General features: G+C 32.6%; 1 protein-coding gene across 5 annotated transcripts in view; it reads right to left on the reverse strand.

Annotated features, from left to right (window-relative positions):
• Positions 1–25,094, reverse strand: part of EPHA7 (EPH receptor A7) — a 163,689-nt gene that overhangs the window by 99,913 nt on the left and 38,682 nt on the right. For all 5 annotated transcript variants that reach the window (XM_037520121.2, XM_037520118.2, XM_037520119.2 and 2 more), the window contains exons 4-5: positions 3,754–3,909; positions 2,568–2,903 (exon numbers count right to left, since the gene is read on the reverse strand). In XM_037520121.2, coding sequence (XP_037376018.1) covers positions 2,568–2,903; positions 3,754–3,909 — 492 coding nt within the window. The remainder of the gene's footprint in view (positions 1–2,567; positions 2,904–3,753; positions 3,910–25,094) is intronic.

The following is a 25,094-nucleotide window of genomic DNA, read 5'->3' on the forward strand; positions in this document are numbered from 1 at the left end:
CAGCAACGGACCAGGGCGCTTGGATGGTTTTCACTTACACAAGCACTGGCGTAGGTCCTGAGCTCCAGACTGCAAATATAATAGAAAAGAAACTACAAAGTGCACACACTGCCTTTCAAATACTGGCTGATTATTTTCTATCACAACTCTCCATTCTTGCCCAGATACACAGAGATTCCCTTAATAAACATTTTAATATTAGGCATCAGCTGAATTGCTGATGACAGGAGTAACTGATCAGAGATCCAGATTTAATTCATTGTTGAAGTCACTGCAGCATAAACTAGGTGAGAGGCAATGCTGTTCAGCTAATGGAGAAAGAATTTCAAAGATCATTGTAGATTTCCATGCATAGTCATGACCAGGCTTCACATCACTCCCATTTAGAAAGAACAAAAATTTTGGTGATGGTGGAGGGGAGAGTGAGTATTCAAATCCAAAAGAACAATAGCTACTAACAGTCTAAATTTCCACTGTTAAATGTCAATTAAAACTTTAAAAATTACCATAGTTTGCTGCCTTATTTAAATGCATTTCACTTTGAAAGTAGAAAAAGCTAACAATGTAAATTCATGAGTTTTTAGCGTTTGAGATATAGGAGTAGGCAATTGTCAATATTTCAATATAAAGTGCCAACCTAGTTTGCTTTTTAATTTTACTATATTTTTTCTTTTAAAATGTTAATAGTTTTATTGACATAATTTACAAACCATAAATTATATCACTGCTTTTAAGTACATAATTCATTAGTTGAGCAGCCATCAAAACCTAATTTTGCACATTTAAATTACCTTCACTAAAAAAGCAAACACACGTACAAAAAAAAGCAAACTTAGCTTTCTCTTAACCAGAAGAGAATTCATTGCCCAAGGCCATTTTACCTAACTGTTATGAGATATTTGATTGAGGATATATGGAAAATCTATGAACTATTTAGCCCAAGTAGTATTAACTTGAAAAAGTAAACAACATATATTTGAAAAGTTAGAAAATATATCCACAAAGCATCTCATTTGGCAAACTCTGTTTATATAAGTTATCATTTCAGTATCTTTAGGTAGTATTCAAAAATAAATAAAAGTATACTTTATTATACTTGATAGAAACATTTTCAAACATAGCTCCAGTGTTAGAATCATGAATTGAAAATGTTTTAAAACCACTCACTGAAAAGTTATGATAATTCTTATGATGATAATTCTTTGTTTTTTAATAAAAAGCAATTCAGCTACAAATATCTAATGACAAAAGTACTTTAAAAGAATACTTAATAGAGTAAGGGTAAATAAAATGAGTCGAACCAAGTAGCAGTTAAACCAGCTATTTCTTTTTTTTTGAATTTCTGTAGGTTTAAGCTTTTCTATGCTTTTTTAATTCCAGACTTCTATTTTTAGAGGAGACCTGATTTGCAATTGTCTTTTAAATAAACATTAAAATGAAACTGTATAATAAAACCCACTAATGTGTTCAAAATGAAAGTATGAGGCCATGTGCATAGTTTTCATTCTGTAGGTGTAATTTAAATATGGAACATTTCGCTAAAATTGGCATAAAAGTAAAGAATAGATTAGTCCATGTCCAGGAATTTAGGGTACTGGTTAGTTTTTGACAGCTAGCCAAAGATCAAAAAGACCTTGTTATAAGTCCATTATGATCCTCAAACAACTCCTGTGCAGGTCCAATTTTATTAATGATGATGACAAAGCACTTGGCCCCATCTACTGCACAGCATCGTCCTCCAGCAGCAAGAATTTTTCTAAAGCTTGAGAAAGCCTCCAATTTCTGAAACATCCCTCAGTAATAAGGTTTTTTCTGAAGGTTTAGAAAGTCTCCATTGTCTGAAACTTCCTTTCCAATTTGTATTTTCCAAAACATACTTACCATAGCAAAGAATGACCTAGGAAGGCATCTCAAATGCCAGTTAAGAAAATAAGCTTTAACTGTTTTTAGGTTAAGCTTTAAGTCCACAGTCTTTTAATTCTTTTCTTTTGAAACACTCATGAGATCTTCCAAGTACTTATTCCAAGATTATGCACATTAATGTTATCACAAATCTACTTATGAACTTAAGATTCTATCATGTAAATTTCAATGCAAACCTGTTAATATTACAAAGATCACATTCTATGTGGTAAAAAAGTGGTTGACAATGTGTGAGATGGTGCAGTCGACTCTTTCATTATTCCTAATTGTGATGTGGATTATGATCATGAGTACACACCACACAAACATGTAAGTGTGCAAGAAATATCCTATATCTCATTTTGTCCAGTAATTTCACACTCCCTCTAGATCTTTCCGCATGGTAGTTTATCTAAGAATATTCTGAATTGGTTTACAATCTATCCCCCATTTATTTCTCCTGCCAACTCTCTGGAGAAGATGTTAATGAGCCCAGTAATGGTTTAACAGGCAACAGGAGGAATAACAAAGAAAAGTTAAAGGTGTGAATAATCTACAAGCTGAAATAATCAAGTTCTGTGTATAAAGCTAAAATTCAAGCAAGAAAGCCTCACTTGGGCAGTCATACATTATTCACTTAGTTAAGACAAACATAAAAAACATACCTGCTTGGCCAGTGGTGATACTGACAGCTGCAAAAAGCCTCTGGGACCGGCTTAAATCGGAAACTCCATTTACAGCTTCAACTTCAAAAGTATAATTTGCGTGAGCTAGTAGGTCCATGACAGTGACATAGTTATCCTCTAATCCAGTCTGCTGGGGCATGTATCCAATGTTACTCCCACAAGGAACGCATTCTCCCTGCTCCCAGCTGCACCGCTTACACAATATTCTGTAGGTCACATCATTTCTTCCTCCATTGTCCGCAGGAGGACTCCATTCCAAACTTACTGTGGTCTGGTTGATGTTGAAAATGAGGTTTTGTGGTGCAGATGGAGGTCCTTTGGAAGCCAAAAATGAATAAACAAATAAACAAAAATAGAAAAATTAACCAAAAAATTGAAGGAAGGAAAGGGGTATTAAGCTAGTGATTAAATTACCATATAGAAAACTAATTAAAATACTTTCTTTCACATAAACATTACATAAACCTTTACTAGAGAAGCTGCATAAAAGTCTCCTTGAATTCACTGGGCAAGAAGTTTTATTTATTTTCCATTGAATATGTCTAAATGAAAACAGGATAACAACTGTCTGTACTTTTTGCCATGGTTTTTAGCTATTTTTCTTCCAAGCAGTTAAAAAAGAACAGTTAATGCACCTAAAAAAACAGTTTTGCAGTTGTTTAAAAAAAAAATGTTTTCCTTTAACCATGTAACAGATAATACATCTATTCATTCTTAATGTGCTCAAGAATGATTTATACTAATGTCTGGGATTGGCTTTGGAATTGGGTCTTTCAAACATTCATTAATAGAAGCACCAAATTATGAGATTTATTCTATTTAGTGATGGAATTTTAATTTGGAAACCATTACTTTTAAATCACATTTTCTACCCATGTAAGACTCTAATTAAACATCTATATTTCATTTTATGATTCTTATTACACATATGTGAAAAATAATTAAGAGCATCATGATTCTGCAGACACAAAAGTTACAGTGAAGATGATGTAAGACACACCTACTTTACATCATCATTTAGCCTTATCAGTTTGTGTAAACATTTAAAGTATTTAATAATAATCAATTATATAATCACAAATTCAATAACTATCTCAATAATGTCACAATGGGACAAATCAGTGGAGAGACCTAAAAGTCCTTCACTTTACTATTCTGAACTTACTTGTGCATGCAACATACGGTGGGTCAGATGGAGCCCGATAATACCCATCTTCACATTCACATCTTGAGGAGCCTTCTTTGTCAGAAAAACTGTGAGTTGGACAACGAGAGCACTGAAGATCTTGAGATGAAGATTTGTAGAATCCACGGCCACAGGCTGGGTATACAAAAGAAAAGGAAAATAGAAGCATTAGTACAAGTAGAACTTTTTAAATTTTAGCAGTATTTAGCAAAAAAAAAAAAAAAAATGAAATGTGATTTGACCATTTCTACATAATCTTTTGGGCCTAGGTAGTTAAATTTTCTGACAACAGTGTAAAATATGGGACTCAAAACAGAGACAAGGAAATCCAGGTGTATATTCACTACATAAATAAATGCTTTAATAGTCAAAACAAAAGTTCTTTAGGATAAAATTTTGTTTCAATGTATAGCAACCCATTTTTAATAGTATATTTTAAAATAAAAACAATAAAAACTACATGATATGGCTAACTTGCTCCTATAGTCTGTTGCTAGACCAAAGTCTAGAGTCTGAAACTGAACATAAGCATAATTTATTTAAAGAAAAACATAGGATATTTAATTCAGGATAAATCTGACTTCAATACAACTAATTTTCTTGTTAATCTGCATTAGCATACTTCAAAGTTATTCTCTCTCAATTTAAGATAGCTATAAGCTAACTTTTTATGTGCTAATTTGATTCATGTTGAAAAATACTAAAATAATTTAAATTATGAGATTAGTAATAATAATGATGTAAAAATATCTGTCGAAAATGATAGAAATGCATCCCCCTCCAGTGTTCTGGCAAGTTTGTGACAATTTCAGACAATTTAAGTTAAAGGGAGCTATTTTCCACTAAATGAACCGCTTTGTTACTAAAAATAAGGAATTCTGTGAACAGGAGAAACTTATTTCAACAGAATTAAGGAGAAAGTCATTAGTTGTAAAGATGATGACTGCTTCTCCTCTGCTGAGAGAGGTTAAGGGAGAGAGGGAGAAAGGTTAAGGGTCCAGGGATGCTAACACAGCAACTGTTCTCAGCAGTAATCAGCCGCAGAGACTGTGCATCATCTCCTAGTGAAGTTGCATTTACTTGCATAGATCTTATTTGTTATTAAATCAAGTTAGCTCAGACATTCAGCATCACTGGATATTTTGTAAACTTTACAGTTATAATTTAGCAAATTAAATTTTCATTATTTCAATATTTTTAAATTAATTGTGGCATTATACATTGAATGTTAAATAAATTTAATTTACCCTTCATATTTATTATCTATCTTATTTTTAGTGGCTTTCAAATTTAATAGAAATTAAGAAACATATGTAAAGAATTAGTGAATATTTAACATAAATTCAATTATAACTTTATTATATTCAAGTTTATTTAATATTCTCAGTGTGAGCATTTTTCAGGGATTTAATCATATTTTCATTCTTGAGAGGACAATCCTTGTTATAGAGAAAGTATATTTCCTAGAAAAAAAAATTGGACCTATTTCCAAGAAAGAAAATATTCACATACTGAATATTTAGTTCACAATACTGATATAATTAAGAACCCAAAATTATCTTTGAACTTCAAAAAATAAGAATGCTTTAAATGAATAAGATAGGAATTTAGATAACTTAGAAATTTAAAGACATAATATTGTTATAGAAAGATAAGTGATACAAATATTTAAACAGAATTACAACCATCGCTTTCTAAATGCATGATCATTACCGCCCTCATAAGCCAGTCTGCCTATAGTTTACTTCTTCAATTCATATAAGAGGAAAACACACACAAACATTTTAGACAAAGACGCTTAATGCATCTTTATGTAGTCTCAGTAACAACTACTACAAATCTAAGGCATAGCAAAACAATGAGATTGATTACAAAATAACAAAACAATAATACACACTTTAAAATCTTACTAAAGATACTATCTTGCCACATAAAAGAATGGTTAACTGGCAGAATAAAGAATTTAGCATGGATTTCTTAGGATGAAAATTCCTTTAAGTATTCACTGTATCTTGTTCTTTGTATTATCTGTAATTCACTGATTAGATAAATATCCATAAAACAGAGACAACAATGTTTTACTCACAACCAGCAGCCAGATTTTACTACTGAGCAGGGGAGAGAGAGAGAGAGAGAGAGAGAGAGAGAGAGAGAGAGAGAGAGAGAGAGAGAGAGAGAGAGAGAGAGAGAAATATACTGACATAATGTGATGATATTATGTGGTATTTATTACCTTGTACAAAGAGAGGACGTTAGGGAGGTAGGAAATGGGGAATACAATGGCAACAGAATTTAGCATCTAATAGGCAAGACTTCAGAATTAGGCAATAACTGCCAAGCAGAATCCCTCAGAATTCTCATTCTCCCATTGCAAATAAAAAAGTACATGAAACTTCTGTTCACAAGAGAGCAACAATACTATCCACTACAATTATCCACTAAACTATATTACAATATAACTAAAGGCTTATACCCATTTTTCTCACAAATTAAGAGGTACATTTCTTGCTCAACTTGCATGATTTGTAGAATATATAGAGAAACTTAAAACCCTTATCACTCAACTTTCAAATTACATTAAATTCTGTTACCACTTTAACAGATGGGAAAACAGATTTGAAGCAAAAGTAACCTGAGTTCTTCAAATAATTCTGTTTCTTTAGGTTAAAACTGGATTTAGAACACAGGACTACTGATACTCTACCATATGCTACCCACCAGACTTGTCTGCTGAATGAGCCAAAGTTTGGCACTTATTCAATGGGTCTCAAGGGTGTTAGCAACCCTAAAAGTCCTCTGTGGGTCCTTATTGTCTACCATTATGCACTTTTACTAATTTAAAGCCATTACTTTATTTTTTAAAACTATGAAATAACATCCTAGCACATCTTATAGGAAATATTAAATTGGTATTCTCAACTTCACTATGAATTTTGGCACTGAAGAGATGCCTGCAAAATTATGGAGTGCATGTATGGCTATCATTAAATAGGTGATAATAGAGGTAATGCCAGAAAAATATGGTCATAAAAGTCTTCACATTTTTTCTTTGAAGTAATATTCTGTCTCAGTTCAGTTAATACTGAAAATAATAAGTTGTAATAAGACCGTTTTCACTTAACCTCTAAGGAGACTATTAATTTAAGAGTTATTAAAAATAAGTATAAAATATTCAGAGCTGTGGAGTACAGCTAAGAATATGCAAAGACATAAGCTGTAACTTTTAGGATAATAGTGAGCAATTGGGTGGCAAAAAGTTTGGGAAGGAAGTAACAGATGCTCTTAAAATTAAAATTTTAGATGAGATAACTCCATGAAGTAGCTGGAGTAAAATACTCAGTGAGATAAACTGGGCTGCAGTGGTATACCAAGTCGACTACATAAGGAAGAATTTGCGTTTTCCTGCCACTCCCAAAAGCCCACGTGGACATCAAGGCAAAAAATGCAGCTGGTTTCCCGAAAGTACCAGTAAAAAAGTCTTTAGAGGTAAATGTCTTCAGAAAATTCAAAGATAAATTCTCGTTAACCATAATTGTGAAGTATACAAAAAAACTTTCTAGGAATTTGACAGCAGTTTTAAGATTTTTCTCCTGTGCTTTACTTCTCAATTTCTTCAATAGTATTTCAACTCAAAGCAAATTTTAATTGATAAAGTATGCGTACTACAGTTAAGAAAGATAGCATTTTAATTTCCTGCCTTTTGATTTTTTTTTTAACTAAACATTGTGTTTAAGGGATATTTCACTGTAACAAGGAAGATTAGGAAGATGTATAAAATTAAATAATCTTTACCTATTGTTTCAGTAATAGTATTGTAGGGTAAGGAAAAATGTCAGGCTTTTCTGCCCTCCCACCATCAGGATGGATGATAGATCCTTGCAGTCCTATTGCATGCCTGATGACGGGCATCTGGAATAGGGTGTGGGCATAGGTAGATGGGATTCACCTGAGACTGGGCTTTTAAGGGAGGCGTCACAGGGACGCCAGCAGAAGCCACGAGAGAAGCAAGAGAAGCAGAGGCCTAGAGAAGGCCAGAGAGCCCAGAGTGAGGAGCTGCTGGGGGCTGGGAGCCCTGCCAGCCTCCCCGCCCCCCTGCTGCCATGTACCTGGTAATCCCAATAAAACCTGCAAAACGCCTGAGGGCTCCAGAACTCCTCCTTTACCCGGTCTGCATGGGATCCTAGAAAACCTGCTCAGTGGCCATTCCTGACCCCACAAGTATTTTCTATTGTTATAACAGAGGCCTGGGGGGTTGATTCTTTTGACATTTTCTTAACCCTTAGGGCCCTTATGAATTAAAATAACAGAAGTTCATTATCCTAAATCAAAGACTCATAATTTTGTCAGACTCTATACACTAAGTAAGTTTTCTCTTAGTCTTTTATTTAAATGAAAAAGGGAAGCACATGAAACTTCTATTTACTAGGCAGTGGTAACAGCCATTGTAATATGTCTAACTAAATTATATTGCAATATATGCTAATATTTGTTATATTGCCACCTGCAGTGAAATAAATATAATTTATTATATCTAATCCCAACTGTTGTTAAATAAGAATACTGTCCCTATGTAACTAAATTGATTCAAATAATACTTGGGATTTAAGTTCTTTTAAAATGAGCACAAAAAGCCATAGAGTTTCCCACTAATATATGAGTTAAATGAGTATTAGTACTACAAAAAAATTCTGAACACTAAGATATTCAAATATATGAGCTGATATTAGAGCTTTGTATTGTTTCTCAATTAAAGTCTCCAAACAATTGAATATTCTACAGCTCTCTTCAGTTGGTGTTAAGTGCATAAGCAACAGGAAAGCCAGGAATGCCTGAGGGAGTCTGTGGAGCAATCAGGGCACTGGTGTAATAATCCTTTTCTCAACAAATAATCCCAAAGATCATGTGAAAAACCACAAACAAATTCCAATTCCTCTTCGGACCAAACAGGTGAAATGTTCTATCTCTTCCTTCTGAATGAGGATGCAGATGTCAGACTTTTGTTAGTTCTTTAAGTTTATGATTCTTTTTACCCATATAAGGGTAAACTTAGAGGAAATTCAATCTGACTATATTTCTAGGGACTCTTCCCACAAACTGGTTATCCCCCCAAATAAACATACTTCTATATTTCCTCTATAGCCAGGAAAGATTTCCATGTCATTAAATGGCTCAGTTTTTGAAAATTCAAAGCGCTAACTTTAATCTCAAACATACTTGACACCACCTTGGATACTGAGTACTGCTAATCCATGTCTTAGTCAGCTGTCCTCCATGATATACATTAAGAATGCTTTGAAAGACATTAATGTTTTGGCTCTATCACAATAATTGATTTATTATTAGCGCTTGACATTTCTATACTTTTAAAAGCTTTCCAGATTTTTAGAATCACCGTCCGGGGATGTTCCAGGGCCTTTCTCAGACTCTCAAAGTCTCTAAAGAATATATGATTATAAATATCTCCACCATAAAACTGATGAGAAGTAAAAGTAGATATTATTGGGAAATCAATTAAAATTTTAAGCAAAATAAAAATTTGAAAATTGTAACTCATTAATAAACCAAAGAATAGGCCTACAATCTGAATAAATATTTCTCTATGGAAAATATACAAAGGATCAAAAAACACGATTAGCCATCAGAGAAATAGAAATCAAAACCACAGTGCGATACCTCCTTATATTCAGAGGATGGCTACAAGCAAAACACAGATGAAACATGTGTTGGTAAAAATCTAGAGGAATTAGAACTTTTATGATCTGAGGTTGGGAATACAAAATGGTGTAGCCACTTGGAAAGAAACTGGTGGTTACTCAGAATACCTAAAATAGGTAAATCTATAGAAAGTAGATTAGTCATTGCTAAGGAGTGGGGCAGTGAGGAAAAAGAAGTGAGTGTCTGTGTTAATGGGTATAGTGTTTTCTATTTGAGGTGATGAAAATGTTGTAAAATTTATTTAGAATAATGCTTATACAACCCTATTACTACACTAATACTGAAATGTTGACTTTAATAGGTGAATCGTATTGCATGTAATTATATTCCAGTATAGCTGCTATATATAACAAAATTCATTAATAATGCAACTTTACACTGAACATTTAAGAAAATATTAAGAGAAAACCAGCAAACTGTATCTGTTTATAATATATTAGTTTGTCTTTTCAAATATCTACTCCATATTCATCAAATTTTGCAAAGCTCTATTTAGGTGTGTGATAAATTTAGTATGACTATTAAAAATATGAAAAATCTACAATCAATATATTATGTTGACCCATCTGTAATTATAGTTTTATAAGTAATTATTTTTTATCGGAGTTACAGTTTTATCATAGTAATTTTATAACTTAAATAGATTATATCTATAGCAGGTTAATTTTAGAAGATATTTTTGATATATTACACATGTGAGTTTTGAGTGAATTCTTAATAGACTTTAAATATTCTTATTTTTTACCTACATCATTTCGCCAGACAAGGGCTGGTTTCCTTCCCCTCCCCCTTCTCTTCCCACAAACTAACTGAATACAGCTAGACTCAGCTTCCTCAGGTCTTACTCTGTTTCCAGACCTGTGATTTTAAGCACAATTGAACTTTTTCTGAAGGAATTATGTGTATGTGTCTGTGTGTAAAATATGAGGCTTTGCAGATGTTTCCGGCCACAGTTATGCAGCTGCAAAGAGTTTATTAATTATGAACTATAAGTGGATTGTTCTGTAATTGAAATTTTCTGGACTTTAGTATTATTATAGAATCTACATATATACATAGTTAGGGATTCTAATGAATGTTGTTATTTTATTTATTGCAGATGGACATTTTACTCAATTCAGGCAAAGCTAGTCTGTTTCCATAGGAGCCTTCAAATATTTGTGTCATATTAATGTCTGTGCTTCCATAATACAAAGGGGAAAGCACAGCTTGTAGAAATAGTACTCCCACTGCTCAAAGTGCTGACCTCATCTGGGAAGGATGGATCCAGAATCTGTATTTTAATCCTATTGACAGTGTCTCAGTGGGAATAATTACAAAAGTCTGCCTAAAAGCCAGACCTCCTGTCACTGATATGCTATGATTTTTCACATTGAGAATGAACAGTGGGCAGGGAGAATAAAAACATGATGTAATAAGTATATTACAGTTTGTGCGGCACCATTCCTATTACCCTACAACTAATGTACAAGAGTTTAGGGAAAAAAAGAAAAAACAATGCAGAATATAAAATCTGTGATAGCAGGGGCCTCCCTGGTGGCGCAAGGAGTTAAGCACCGCACTATGAAGCAAACCACAGCCTCTGCAGCACCAGTTCGATCCCCGGCTGGCCAGGGAGCAACCCATATGGCTAAGCAGACCTCTCCTGTCTCGCCCACTGCTCCCCTCAGCAGTGTGTTTCTGTCAGTCTGCCTGTTGTTCCCCACTCCGCCTTTGGTGAATCCTCTCACCCCCATGTCTCTGGCCTGTACCCCAGCTCTTGTATGAATAAATAAATAAATCTTTAAAATAAAAAAAGTCTGTGATAACAGGTGTTCAAATGCTGAAAATAATTTGGGGATTTTTAAAACTAAAAAGAAAAATTAATTTCAGGGCATTATAATTACATATGTGTTACGTATCTGTGTTATTTTAGCACTTAATGTTTTGTTGACATGGCATAGTGGAAAAGAAACAGATGTAAGAGAAGAAGCTTTCAAGAGTTTTATTTTTAAGATTTAGGCCATAAAAGGAAATAAAATGAAGCATTATATAAAAGGGGTTTTTTCCTCCTTCCTTTTATTAAATTATCAACCTGAAATATGCTAGGAATTTTGTTGACGTTTGATGCTAAAATAGTCTTTATTTAACAGTATATGATTTTAAAATAATATTCATTTTAAAATTATTTAAAAAGTTAAATATGTCAAATTAAGTAACTCAAAATCTGTTTTGTCTTCCTACTTTTTTTACTTTATAAATGTTAGGCTATGTTAAAAACTTTTGACTTAAAAGTTCTATGTTCAAATCCCCACTCCTACTAACTGGCATGTTATTTAGACAAAGCCACTTCACAATGTGGGTTTCTACATCTTTGTCTTCTTGTTATTAATTTTTACATGCAATAGACATATTATTTATTTTTTATAATTTTATCTGCTAACGGTTGTTTCAGTCATAACACAATAATCAGAGATTTAGCTGTTAAACTTCCCTACAACTGTTTGCATCGAAATGAAATTTTTAAAAACACATATATTTTCACTACCATCAATATATCCCCAAAAAATCCTACACACAAACACACCCACTTAGTCTTTCAGTGGTGTCTCAGCAAAAGTGTGAAAGACAGATTCTAAAAAGGTGTCTGCATCTGCACGCCATTCCTGACAGGCAGCGGCAGGCACTGTGTCAAAGATCTGCCTAGCGACCCACCTCTTGTTCTCACTGTGCCATTGTTGTCAAACCCTGTCTGTGCTCTCAGATATGTGCACATTCATTTTGGTTTATGCCGGAAAGAATCCAGAAATGGAGATTTAAAATGATATAAAATACTTAAAAATCAACTCCTATAAAAGGAAAAATTCAAAATGAAATCAGATGCTGCTGGATCTCCCTCAGTATTATCCCCATAGGTCTATTCTGAGAACTTACAAATTAAAAAAAAGAGAATAAACTATGAAACCTCAGGATTTAGTAACCCCAATGGAAAAGAACTAAAATACAGTAATCTTAAGTCAGGTCTATAACAAAATAGTAAAGTCATGGGGTTCCCATGGACTAAAAACACATAAATTAGGGGAAGCTGGCTAAACAAACTCAAACATTATATTATTTATTTGTAATAACTTTTAAAAATGTAGCTTATTTATGACAGCATTAATTTATTTTATTGCAAGATTTCCTAGAGGACACATCATTATGAACAAGCGGCTGTAACAATGAAAGTTAACAGTAATTAACGCTACGGAAAGTTAATCTATTTTTTTCCTTCCCTCCCATGCTCAGTTAGAAAGATTGTAGACAGAAAGCACAGTTTGCTACAGCATTTAAACCACCATTAAGTTGATTTTCAAATATTTCTCTTATATTCCTTCTAACAGAATAAGTTTTATGATTTCAGTTTTATTATTCATTCTAATCATGCTCAATTAGTCCTCATGGTTTTGAAAACAAACCCAGAAATGTCAGACAATTTAGGTTCTATATATGAAAAAAAAAAGTAAGATATACGAGTCAGAATTACTCCTTTGAAAGATCAATACTTTTGCCTTAACATATTTTAAAAACAGTTCTTAAAAAATAAAATTCATATCCTGAATGATAGACATTGTTAATTTCATCACATAAAGTCTCACGTCAACAATCCTGAGGAGTCAAAATGACTTGGCCTTTATATACATTCTGAGTGTGGCTTTGCCTCCAGCATGCACTAGCCATGAGACCTTTGCAAATTGCTTATGTTCTCTCAGCACAGTTTATCCACATGTAAAAATAGAGAGATTTAACAATAAGATTATCTTGTAAAGTTGCTCTGATATAAGTACAGAATTCATGTGAAGAACTTAGGATAGTGCCAGGTAGAGCATAAACACTCAACAGTTAACTTTAATGACTATTTCACAATGTCAATGTTCATGCAAAATTTTAACCCCATTCTCATTTCTAATCCTAATAAACACTAAACCACTTCCATTTACCATAAAAACTTGCAAACAAGTAACAATAGTTTATCATTAGGCAAATACAGGCAAATTACTCATTCATGCCCTAACTAAATAACTATTGTTTGCCTATTCTTTGCATTGTGCCAGGCAATGGCCCTAAGTTATATCTGTTAAAAGATAAATATGACAATCTCTAAATACTATAAATGACACTTTGACCTAGGATCAAATGATATGGACAATCAGTTGATTGTTTATGATAGCTGAATTTATAATATCACATAATACATTACTCCTAAAATTGTATAATACCTCAATTTCTATCCTTTACAATGTGCTTAATTATCTCCTATTTCAGATTCTAAAGTCACCTTTCCTGCCAAAGCTGTAGCATTTCATCAATGTAAATTGAGAAAACTCCTTGGCACAAGTAGACATGCAGGCAAGTATGTGTAGGGACACATTATTGACCAGTTATATTTAAACTGGAGAGCTACTGGTGGCAGTTATTGGCTCGTTTTTCAATGAGGCTAATAGTGGATCCGGGAATAGCAGAATATCACAGAAGAGGAAGTTAATTCAAAGTTTGAAAAACTTCAGCTGAATAACAACTATGTGCATAAATACAGATAGTGAAATTTTATTACATTTAATAAGCATTTTTGTTTAATTCAAATTATTTAAATTAAACTATACGTGAATGATTCATCAAAAATTGTTCTTTCTCCTACAAAATACTTGTCTGTAGATTTCTAAATATCTGTAGAAAAGTTTAGAATATCCAGAGCCAAAAAGAGAAGTAAATCCATCTTAAGTTCTTAAAAAACAGTTACATTTCAAGCAGTGTAGGACACGAGTTTTTCACCATTAGTTTACTTCAATAATTACAAAAATGATTAAGACAAAAATTTCAGTTAAAGCAATCTTTCTAGCTATTTTGTAAAGACTCTTTTTTCCTTATTTAGTCAGTTATAAAATGTGGATCAATACTAAGTCTTGTGAAGCAAATAACCCTAAAGCAGTTTAAGGCAGTTTGAACATGTGGAGAGATAAATAATAATTTCTGTTATGTCAGTGGAAAATTTTCTGGAGATCATAAAGAAATCAGTTTACCCTGAAGCATAACATTTTAAAAAGATACATCAGGAGACTGAGGAGATTTACTTGATCCTTAATTCTTAGAAATAAAATAATAGGCAGAATCAATCCTTACAACAAATGATGCTTTGAACGCAATCATTTTTACAAAAAAGAGCAAGCTACATACACACACACGTGTGAGTGTCCTAATAGTTCAGAAATAGATTTGTTAGTGAGAAATAAAATAGTAAGAATTTTCTAACTGAATTCCCAGAGACTTTCTACTCCTTATTACAGAAAACAAGTTAATTGATTTTATCTTCAAACCAAGCAAACAATCTGACCCAGTTCTATCTATATCCTGTCCACTTTACATTCATAGAATTTTACAAAAAGATAATGCAGGTACTACTAGAATATCATTAATGTTTTTAATAAAGTCTTTAGAAAAAATAACAATGTTAGATATGTAAAGAGACATCTTATCTCATTTAGTTTCTTTGCTTGAGAATGACTAATTCATCCTTCATGAATCAGCTAAAAGCTTTACTTCCTTCATATTCCCTGACCTCCCTAAGCCACTGAGAACAATACAAATTGGTCTGCACAATATGCCAAAATTAGTGTATTGACATAGCCATAAGTATTTCTTAGTGTGTATCTCCTTCAACTCACTATGAGACCCTTAATGGCAATGACACGTGTGTGTGATCCATATATATATATATATACACACACACCCCTACATATACATATACATATAGATAGATAGACAGATAGATAGATTGATAGATAGATTGATAGATAGATAGAAAGATAAATAGATAGATCCCCAAACCTACCACAATCTAGCACATGGCAGGAGGTTAACCTATATATATTGAATGAAAGAATCTTTACTCATCCTGTAGCATCATGCATGTGGTGATAACCATCTCATTTACTAAAGGTTAATTCACTGACACCACTTAGTAAATTTTTCATGGTAATCTGATTAATGGAAATGGTGTGGCGCCTTCTTAGTGGAGGCCAGTACAGTCCCAACTACATCAGTTAAGGAAAGATATTTCAGGGGCTTTCACTCTTAAAGAGATCACTGTTATGCTGTACAAGGAGACAACTGCACAGATTAATACTTCAGATGATTTCTAACATAATTCTATGAAGCATACTTAACAAAGTAATATGAGTAAGTGTATGAATGAGACTTAAAATATTTTTTGAGTATAATTAGAACATTTTCTTTTAACAAAGGTGAGGTAAGGTGCAAGAGAGGGAAATGTACTAAACTGTGAATGATAAGCCATAACAAAACTTTCAGTGTAAGGCTTTTTCCCAAGAGAAGGCTAAAAGTAATTGCCAGACTGGGGCCTCCCCGGTGGCGCAGCAGTTAAGCACTGGGTTGTGAAGCTGAGCACTGGGTTGCGAAGCTGCCCGCAGCCTCTGCAGCGCCGGTTCCATCCCCGGCTGCTCCCAGGCCACAGGAGGAGGGTCCCACATGGCATGCAGACCTCTCCTGCCGCCCGCTGCTCCCCTCAGCAGTGTACTTCGGTCCTTCTGCCTGCTCTGGCTCTGGTGAATTCTCTCACCCTCCTGCGCTTCTGACTGTACCCAGTATATGTATAAACAAAAACAAACAAACAAACAAATAAATAAACTAAATAAATAAATAAAAGTAATTGCCAGATTGTATTCTTTTTAAAAAGGTCACTTTCTTTAAATATATGACCTATCTAAACTCAAAAACAAGAATAGTCTAGTTTTAGATAATCTAGAATTGCCATATTCCAATAAGTGTGCAGATACTATTGTTTGCTAGTAATTTGGAAATAGGCCACTATTAAAATAAATTCCAATAATTAAAATTTATACTGGAAAATAAATATTACTGATACTTTACATTATGAAAAATGATTTCAACTCACTCCTATTCCTTCTCTTTTAAATTTTAAAAACAATTATGGTGGAGCAAAAAACCTAAATACAATGGGTTATTACATGTTGTTATTATAAGGATGTGACTTCTGTACATTTGTGCTTTTCTATTCAATTTTATATGTGCTTAAGACAAATTCACTTAAAATATGACATATAGGGAGGAAAATGGCAATACTAAAGGTTAAAGCTTATTTAGATGTGCATATAATATTTCACTTTTTTCACATTAAAACTTGAATCTAACAGGAAAACTGTATGAAAACATAAATAAAGCACCTTAACATTAACAGTGAGCATAGAAAAAGTAAAGTCAATCACTTTAAAGTATTGAATTCAATAATATATGCCCACATCTCTCAATATGAAGTAAAAAGAAATTTGGAAGTGAAATACTGTTTTGTCATGGTAAAGAAAGTAATATAAATGTGTACAAATCCAAATGAAAAATTTGTTGAAAGTTGTTATAAAGAAAAGGATAAACTAGAATATATGATTGACTATATTTCCATAACATGGTGTTATACTATGTACAGAGAACTGACAGTGCATTAAATCTTCCTAATTAGAGACAAATTATCTCAAAACCCACCTAAAGGTTTGTAAATAGAATTTATACTCACCAAAATACAGATAACACAGAATGCAGGGGAGGGGGTTAGTTCATGCAACTAAAAGAAGGGTAAAGAAAATACAGAGGAAAAGAGGCTGACAGATTGTGGAGATACACGGTCACAGATGGATACCAGGTGGAATGTCTCTGACAATACTTTGAGAATAAACTCATTTCCCCCACATTTAGATGAATCGACTCCTTGGGTAAATGTTCAACAAAAGACTGATAAGAATACTAGCTGTGTGTGTGTGTGAGTGTGTGTGTGTGTATCTGAATTAACTGAATGCCAAAACCCAAGATGTGATTAAATCCGATATAACTGAGGGATAACCAAGAGTTGCCTAAGAATTTGTGAAATAAAACACCTTTATTTGTGGTGGTAAGCCAATGGAAAAATAAGGTATCTGATGCTTGAAAATTTTCTTTTTTTTTTTTTTTTTTCTTTTATAGAGGCATGTTTTTTTTTTATTTATTTATTTATTTGTTTGTTCGTTTGTTTTTTTTGTTTGTTTGTACATGCACTGGGTACAGTCAGAAGCGCGGGAGGGTGAGAGAATCACCAGAGCCAGAGCGGGGAGCAGAGCAGGCAGAAGGACTGAAGTACACTGCTGAGGGGAGCAGCGGGCGGCAGGAGAGGTCTGCGCGCCATGTGGGACCCTCCTCCGGTGGCCGGGGAGCAGCCGGGGATCGAACCGGCGCCGCAGAGCAGCGGGCAGCCTCGCAACCCAGCGCTCAACCGCTGCGCCACCGGGGAGGCCCGAAAATTTCATTTCTTCTCATTTCTTTCACCCATAATGAATATCATTGAATATCTATGGCATAACAAGAACAAGAGTGATTGTCCCCAAATGTCAACAAATTGTAAAATCAGAGTTCTAACCTTTCAACAAGATGATTATCCCTATGTCACATTTCAACATGATAATCTTAGTAGTGTAAATTAGTAGTCCTTTAAGGAAGAGGCTAAAAGTCTTTTCAAGCTAAAGATGCTAAAAGAATATGTTAGCCACAGGGTCAATAAAGGTTGTAAATTTTTTTTTATATTCCAAAATGAAATCTTTCTTTTATCATACCAATAGACAGTGTTGAGACTATCAATATTTTGTAAAATTAGAGGAAACAATTTTTATCAAGATAAGGTGCATTGCTCTCTATCTGCACTGTTTTAAATCTTTGCTTTATACATTTTACATCTATGTTATAGCCCCAAATGGCATGTAGTTTGTCCAAATTTTTAAGTTTCTGCTCATTTATGAAACATGTTGAACATCTAACTGCAAAGAATTGTGCTTACAGCTCTAACAGTCTGAATGCTATTTAATGTGGCTATTTTTTTATGTGCAAAATACAATAGTTAAGTAAGTTCATATCATGGCATTGATTTAATATCTAACAACAAATTTGTTAATTTTTATTAAATTAATTCCATTGCTCTAAATCAAAAGGAATATATAATTCTCAAAATACGCTAATCTCTGCTGTAATATACAAATATGATTTCGAGCATATGTTGCTTAAAACAATTGTCAAAAATCCTTGCTTAAACTGCAGTTAATATATTTTCCATTCAAATATTTTATTGTGATACATAATAACAATAGAAGATATCTAAACATTTTGACATAGCTGATTCTTAATTCATATTTGCAATGAAACAACAGATACCACATTTTCTCTATAGTTTATATTACATCAAATTTTATTATTTATTACTTTAAAGTCAAGTCAAAAGTATAAATGTAATAGATTTAAGACCAATAAGTCCCCTTTTCATAAAATATAAATAGTACATATAACTAGCTATTTAGGGATATGATCAAATGGAAAAGAGGTTTGCATCAAGTATAAAACAGAAGTCTTAACTTTCAGTTATAATGAATCTCAGATCAGATTTCTTCACCCAATACCTTGGGAAGGCAGGAAACCTTGCCTATAGTAAAATTCTTTAAAATCATATTTCATTTTTTCAATATAATTTAAGAAATACAACGGAACTTTTTCTCAATCATGTCACTAATGTATATTCTTGATTTTTTTTTTTGAAATTTGATATAGCTCTGGTTTGTCAGTTATATACCACATAGGATTATCACATAGTGTTATGAAGATAATTTAATTAGTGTGCTTAGAGGATAGTGTTGAAATTAGAGGTATTTTCAGCTCTTGGGATTCATCAACATCTCTAAAGTTATTTCTCTGGAATGAAAAAGGTTTATGTGATATTTGCTACTCTCCTTTTCCTTCTGGTGCATTCCCTTGTGAAGAATCACAGGCTTAACATAAGCATACCATTTACAAATGGATTAGTACAATTGTTGCATGCTTTTTTGTAAAAAAGTAAAGAAAAAAAGTAAATCTCATTTTGCATATTAGATTAATATATGAAGAAATCCTTTCACAATATACCTCAGTGTTTCATAAGCACTGCTATTATTAACTTCCCAAATGAAACACATCACAATAGGTAAAGGAGAATTTATCAAATGTCAGAAGAAATAATAAGGTAGCAGAATATTGAATTCCTATCCAACAGAGAGCACTAAAATAACATGGAGCCTCAGAAAAGGTATTAACTAGAGCTTTTTTTTTTTTTTTTTAGATCAAGTTCAAATCCAGAGATATTAAACAGTAAGAGCTGACTCCCTGAAGGAGCGTCATTACAGGTATATCTGCTAAAATTCCTAACCACATCTCCCTAATGAAACTATCTAACCTCTGGTTTAGGCAACTAACTTCTCACTTCCCATTCCTCCAATTAAATTCCATAGGTAAAAAAAAAAGTATATCTGGAAATCTAGATCTTTATCTCTCTCTATGAATATGTGCTGGGTACATTATAAACTCACTTCAATCTTGCAAGATAGTTATATTCTTCCAGTCATACATAAAAATCATTAATTATATTCCCTTATAGTTTACAGTGTTTAAGAAGTCTCCTTCTCAGTGTCATACCTCAATAAGCAAATTTTTAATACTGGTGTTTTATTTTGTTGTTTTACACATTTGTGTAGATTACAATTTTAAATGTGAAAATAGAAGAAAACTGTATCCATTAAAATGTATTGAGGATTAAAAAATAGTTTGTAGAATGGTAGAAAATATCATTTAAGAATATAGAATATGTAGTCAAACACCTTGCATTCAAACCCTAATTTCAAATGCTAACACTACCGCTGTGACCTTACATAGGAAATTACCTTGGTTTCTTCATTCATAATATAGGAATAGTAATAATAGAACTCTTCTAAAAGGATTAAATCAAAGAACATGTAAGCATCTGGCACATACTAAATACTTTACAGTAAATACTTTACACATGACAGTTAATATTATAATTATCATTATTATAATCTTAGCATAGTAAAGAACACTACTATTTAAATTAAGGCAATTTTGCTTCCACTAAAATTTACAAATATTTCTGGAATAATCTCCAATATGTTTGCAAAACAATGTTTTAATGCTTAAAATCAATATAATTAAATGTCTGAAATGTTCAACTTAGGAATTGTTTTTTAATAATTCAAACAACTAAAGAAATACTGTATATTGAGTTCTTTAAAATAATGCCACCAAAAAAAAACCTCATTATGAAAATTAATTTATTTTCCTTTCTGTTGTTTCAGTATGGAAAAATCTTACCTTAGCATGTTGTTAGTTAGAGGCACAACTCTCTAAAGAAAGGAAATATGCCAAACACACATTTCACTATTTGTAACTTGCCATGTAATACCAAAATAAAACAACATAAAACAGACTGGTACAAATTCAGAGATTTGAAAGGGTCAAGAAAAGCTACAGTATCTTGTAGGCAGCTATTACAAGTAAAACATTCACTGGGGGAAAAAAGAAAGGAAAGTAATGAAAAAGAAAATAGATTTCTATGATAATACAACTTATTTTTCAAGTGATTCTTGCTTTTTACTTACTACATTTAATAGTGATGTTGACATCCATATACTATTGTGTATCGACCTGATTTCCATCTACATCTACAAAATGTGACCTTTTTTTTGCTAAAGACAACTAAAAATGAATTAAAATTACCTTTTATTTCCTTTATTATCATAAAAGGAAAAAAAATCACAGTATTTTACAATTTTTCTGTCATTTTTTTTTTAATCTTAGCCAGTATGCCCACAGAACCTTCACATCAGAGACTTATGATGGATGGATATGGGAGAAAATGGGCAGAAGGAGGTGGGCTCTTCATAATTAATAACAATTCTGAAGATAAGCAAGAGAGAAGAGTGGACACACTCCAGAAAGCAGCCATACTTGTGCCAGCACTAACGAGGTGACAAATTGTGGTTTCATTTCACATGCTAGTACAATACCAGTGGTACTGTATCTACAACCAACCAACTGAAATGAATCCTCAGAGAAAAGCGCTGACCCTAATGTATGAAAACAGAAGGCCAAAGATGCCTCTTTCAACTATAGGAAATCATGTAGCTGATTTTATGGAAAAGCATGTTCTTCTACTTTAAGGTGAATGTTCAATGTCTTCATTGCAAACGCACTTGAACAAAAATACAAAAGACCTTATACATAAGTGTACACCTTGGAACTGATGGCCTCACCTTGAGGAAATGTCTCACAATGCTGGGCCCCAAGTTAAAAATCCAGGCAAACTCATGTGCTCTCTTTCTCTCTTTGACACAGACCCTCAAAACATAAACCAACTGTCCCTTTTCTTACATCTCCTCACCCATTCTATTCCCTAGGTATAGAATCTGTTCTATTCTTTCTGAGACAAGTAGCAGAGACTTCACCACTTCTACATTCCTAGCAATATCTGAGAGTAGTAACATTGGTCCTTTACGTTTTAATAAGGATCTTGAAATAATTTATGTGGGAATTAAGACTCTAATATGTTACGAAGTTTTCCTGTCTATGGCATAGGGATATAATTTTTAATTCTCCAATGTAGCACTTCAAAAATAGGAGTGATTTTGCCACTAGGGAAGATTTTGCAATATCTACAGATACATTTGGTTATCACAACTGTAAATGGGGTAGTGTTGATGCTGCTAAAGATCTTACAAGGGTCTCCAGAACAAGAATTTTGGAGCACAAAATGTCAAGATTGCTACTTTGAGAAAACTTGCTTTATTATAAACAAGTATCTATTAGTTTTATCAATAAAACTAAAGTATCCCCTTGTTCATAAAACCCTGTCCTAAGCCAAGAACAGTTATAGCTATATTGTGTTTACTACTTAAACAAAAATAAAACATAATTTTGTAATAAAAATTAGTCTTAGCCTTCATAAATTTGGTTTCTCTTCAAAGATCTCCAGCTAGAGCTCTAGGTGATCTGCTTAGAAACCAACCTCATTTGAAATCCTGTAAAAATTTGAAAAAAAAAAAAAAAAAGAACTTTTAAAGCTTACAAAGTACTATATAGATTTGAGTGAAAAGAAGTATTGTTATTAGCATCATTCTTTCTCTCACAGAAGAATTCTTAATTGGAAATTTCAAGCTGCATAAAAAGTGCCTCCACTTAAAAAACCCATCCTAACCTAAATTTCAAAAGGACAAAAAAGAAACAAAAATCCTTGAACTAGTCATTCCTTTAAAAGCAGGAAACCTGAAATTTCTAGTTTTCTCTAACTCTCATATCAAGTTAATCAATAACAATATGAACTTAAAATATTTTAATTAATAAATTGATTTTAATGTGTTAAAATTATTATTGAAGCCTCATTACAGCAAAATCTATGTCAAATATTTGTCACAGTTCATCTTACTTACTCTAAGAAACTGTTCTATTCCTAGAACAGTTATTCACCAATTCAGCAATTTAAAAATATTTTGAGTACCTGTTATGTATACATTATGCTAAGAACTATAGGCATCGTGGAAAGAGACACAGTCCCCAACTTCATGAGCTCTCTGTCTAGTGGAAGTAAAGAAATTAAACAAGCAATTCTAATAAAGTACGATATGCCAGAAAGAGGATCACTGTAGGAACATAGATAAGTGGCAGTTCTTTTAGTTTCACTGAAACCTGCACAACAAGTAAACAAAAGTCAAAGGAGAGAGGAAAGAGACTGTTCACGGGCAAATAAAGGACAGAAAGGGAAAAGAGCATCGTGTATTTGAGGCAATAACAAAATGTTAGTGTGCGGGATAAATACAAGGGGAAGAGATGCAAATGATAAAGCTGGTAAGAAAGGTAAAAACAATTCATAAATTTTTATTTTATATCAAAGAATAGAAAGCATAGAAGGATATTAAGAAGAAAGTGTTACTGTAAGGCTTGCATTTAGAAAGGTCATTCTAGTTAGAATGACTTAGCAGAAGTCAGAAAAAACAATTGGAGGGGCAATTGTTGCAGTAATACAGGTAGAAGATGATGGTAGACTATAATAGGATGCATGAATTTGTTTAGAGAAAGCTGGACATTCCATAGACCTTTGGGAGGGAGTATCAAGAAATTGTTATCAGACATCATCCATGCAATTTCTACTCTTCACTTTCCAATTATCTGGCACATACTGATAGTTAAAATTTTAAAATATTGGAAATTAAAATGTAGTTTGATTTACAATAGCTAAGAGTGTTTTCACAACATCATCTGAGCAAGACAAAACAAGCAAATTTCCGTCATTTGACAGATGATGAAAATAAAGATTTTAGGTAATTTATTCCAATAATGTTATATAGCAATAATGGGATTAGAACTCAGTCATCAGTTTATGACTCCCATTCTGTTCTACCAATGTGTTTCTTCTGGAGTTAGACCTCTGCCAAATTTCTGTGCTATCTGGCTATCTGGTATATCTAACACCTGACTATTGTCAATATAATTTTCTAATCATTTTATAAATGTATGTGTATATTGATTACCCATTCCATATAGAAAGGTAAGTAAAAAGAGAAATTCATATTGATATAACTAAAGTGGATAAAATCATAAAGACATTTATATTAACATAAGCAATAAAGGAAGAACAGGTCTATCAGTATTGTCTAGGCTAAAATTGTATTTGACATGGGTTAGTTGGCAGTATGATCAGAAAATAAATATTGAGCAAAATATGAAATCAAATCTGCCACCATAGAAGTTCACTCAAAATGTACACTAAGTCCAGAAAAGCCTCTTCCCCCAAAACATTTTGTTCCCATTTAGTTGCATTTTTTAATTAATCCTATAAGGTGTATTATATTCATTACATTGTCAGCTCTAAATATGATCCTAAAAAACTATAATTAATAAGTTTGATATTATGAAATATGAAGATCTGAGTCTTAGTCTTAATAATGTTAGGGTATTACAAATTTTCATTTGTTACTCTACCAGTTATGCATACGTAAATTTTATTTTGGAAATGGCAGGTACAATGACTAAAAAAGCTAAATGTACAAGAAGATAGCTCTAAAAGTGCTAATTTTGGAAACATAAAATGTATGGAAGAGAAAGCCAAAAATTTTATATGGAAGGTGACTATATAATTTATCGTCCAAGTCAGGACCCTTTCAAGAATGAAAGGGATGCCATTAATAACATAATGAGTGTCACCTTCATCACTAGAATGCCATAACAACAAAAGGAAATGGTTTTTCTAAAAGATTTTGAGATTACAATAAGTACTGTGGAAAAATTCACTTTAGTGTGTGTGTGCATGCATATGTATATACATAATATATATAATATGTATACACATACATATAACTAAAAAATCTAAATACATTAAAGTTCACAAATTTGGGGGTTTTAAAAATTTTACCATCAAGCAGCTCTATCAATGTTTATAGAAACAGAGTTAGAATCAATATATTTCAGAATAACAACTTGCTTAAAAATGAGTTTAAATCCATAAAAATAAATGTTTTGTGGTTTGCATGCTTTAAACTTTCCTCCACACTAACACACCTTTATTTAGTGCTAAGAATCTGGGTTCCTTGTCACAAATACAAGACAAACTTCAAACTCCAACAGCATTTTAAAATCTATTATTAATTCAATTTCACTCTTGTCAATCTATAAGGACAATGCCCAATTCAACACTGAAAAGCAAAGGATAAACACCAAACAAATCA

The sequence above is a fragment of the Talpa occidentalis genome, unplaced genomic scaffold (genome assembly GCF_014898055.3).
Source record: "Talpa occidentalis isolate TD23 unplaced genomic scaffold, MPIMG_talOcc4v2.1 talOcc4.2, whole genome shotgun sequence".
Taxonomy (NCBI): Eukaryota; Metazoa; Chordata; class Mammalia; order Eulipotyphla; family Talpidae; genus Talpa; species Talpa occidentalis.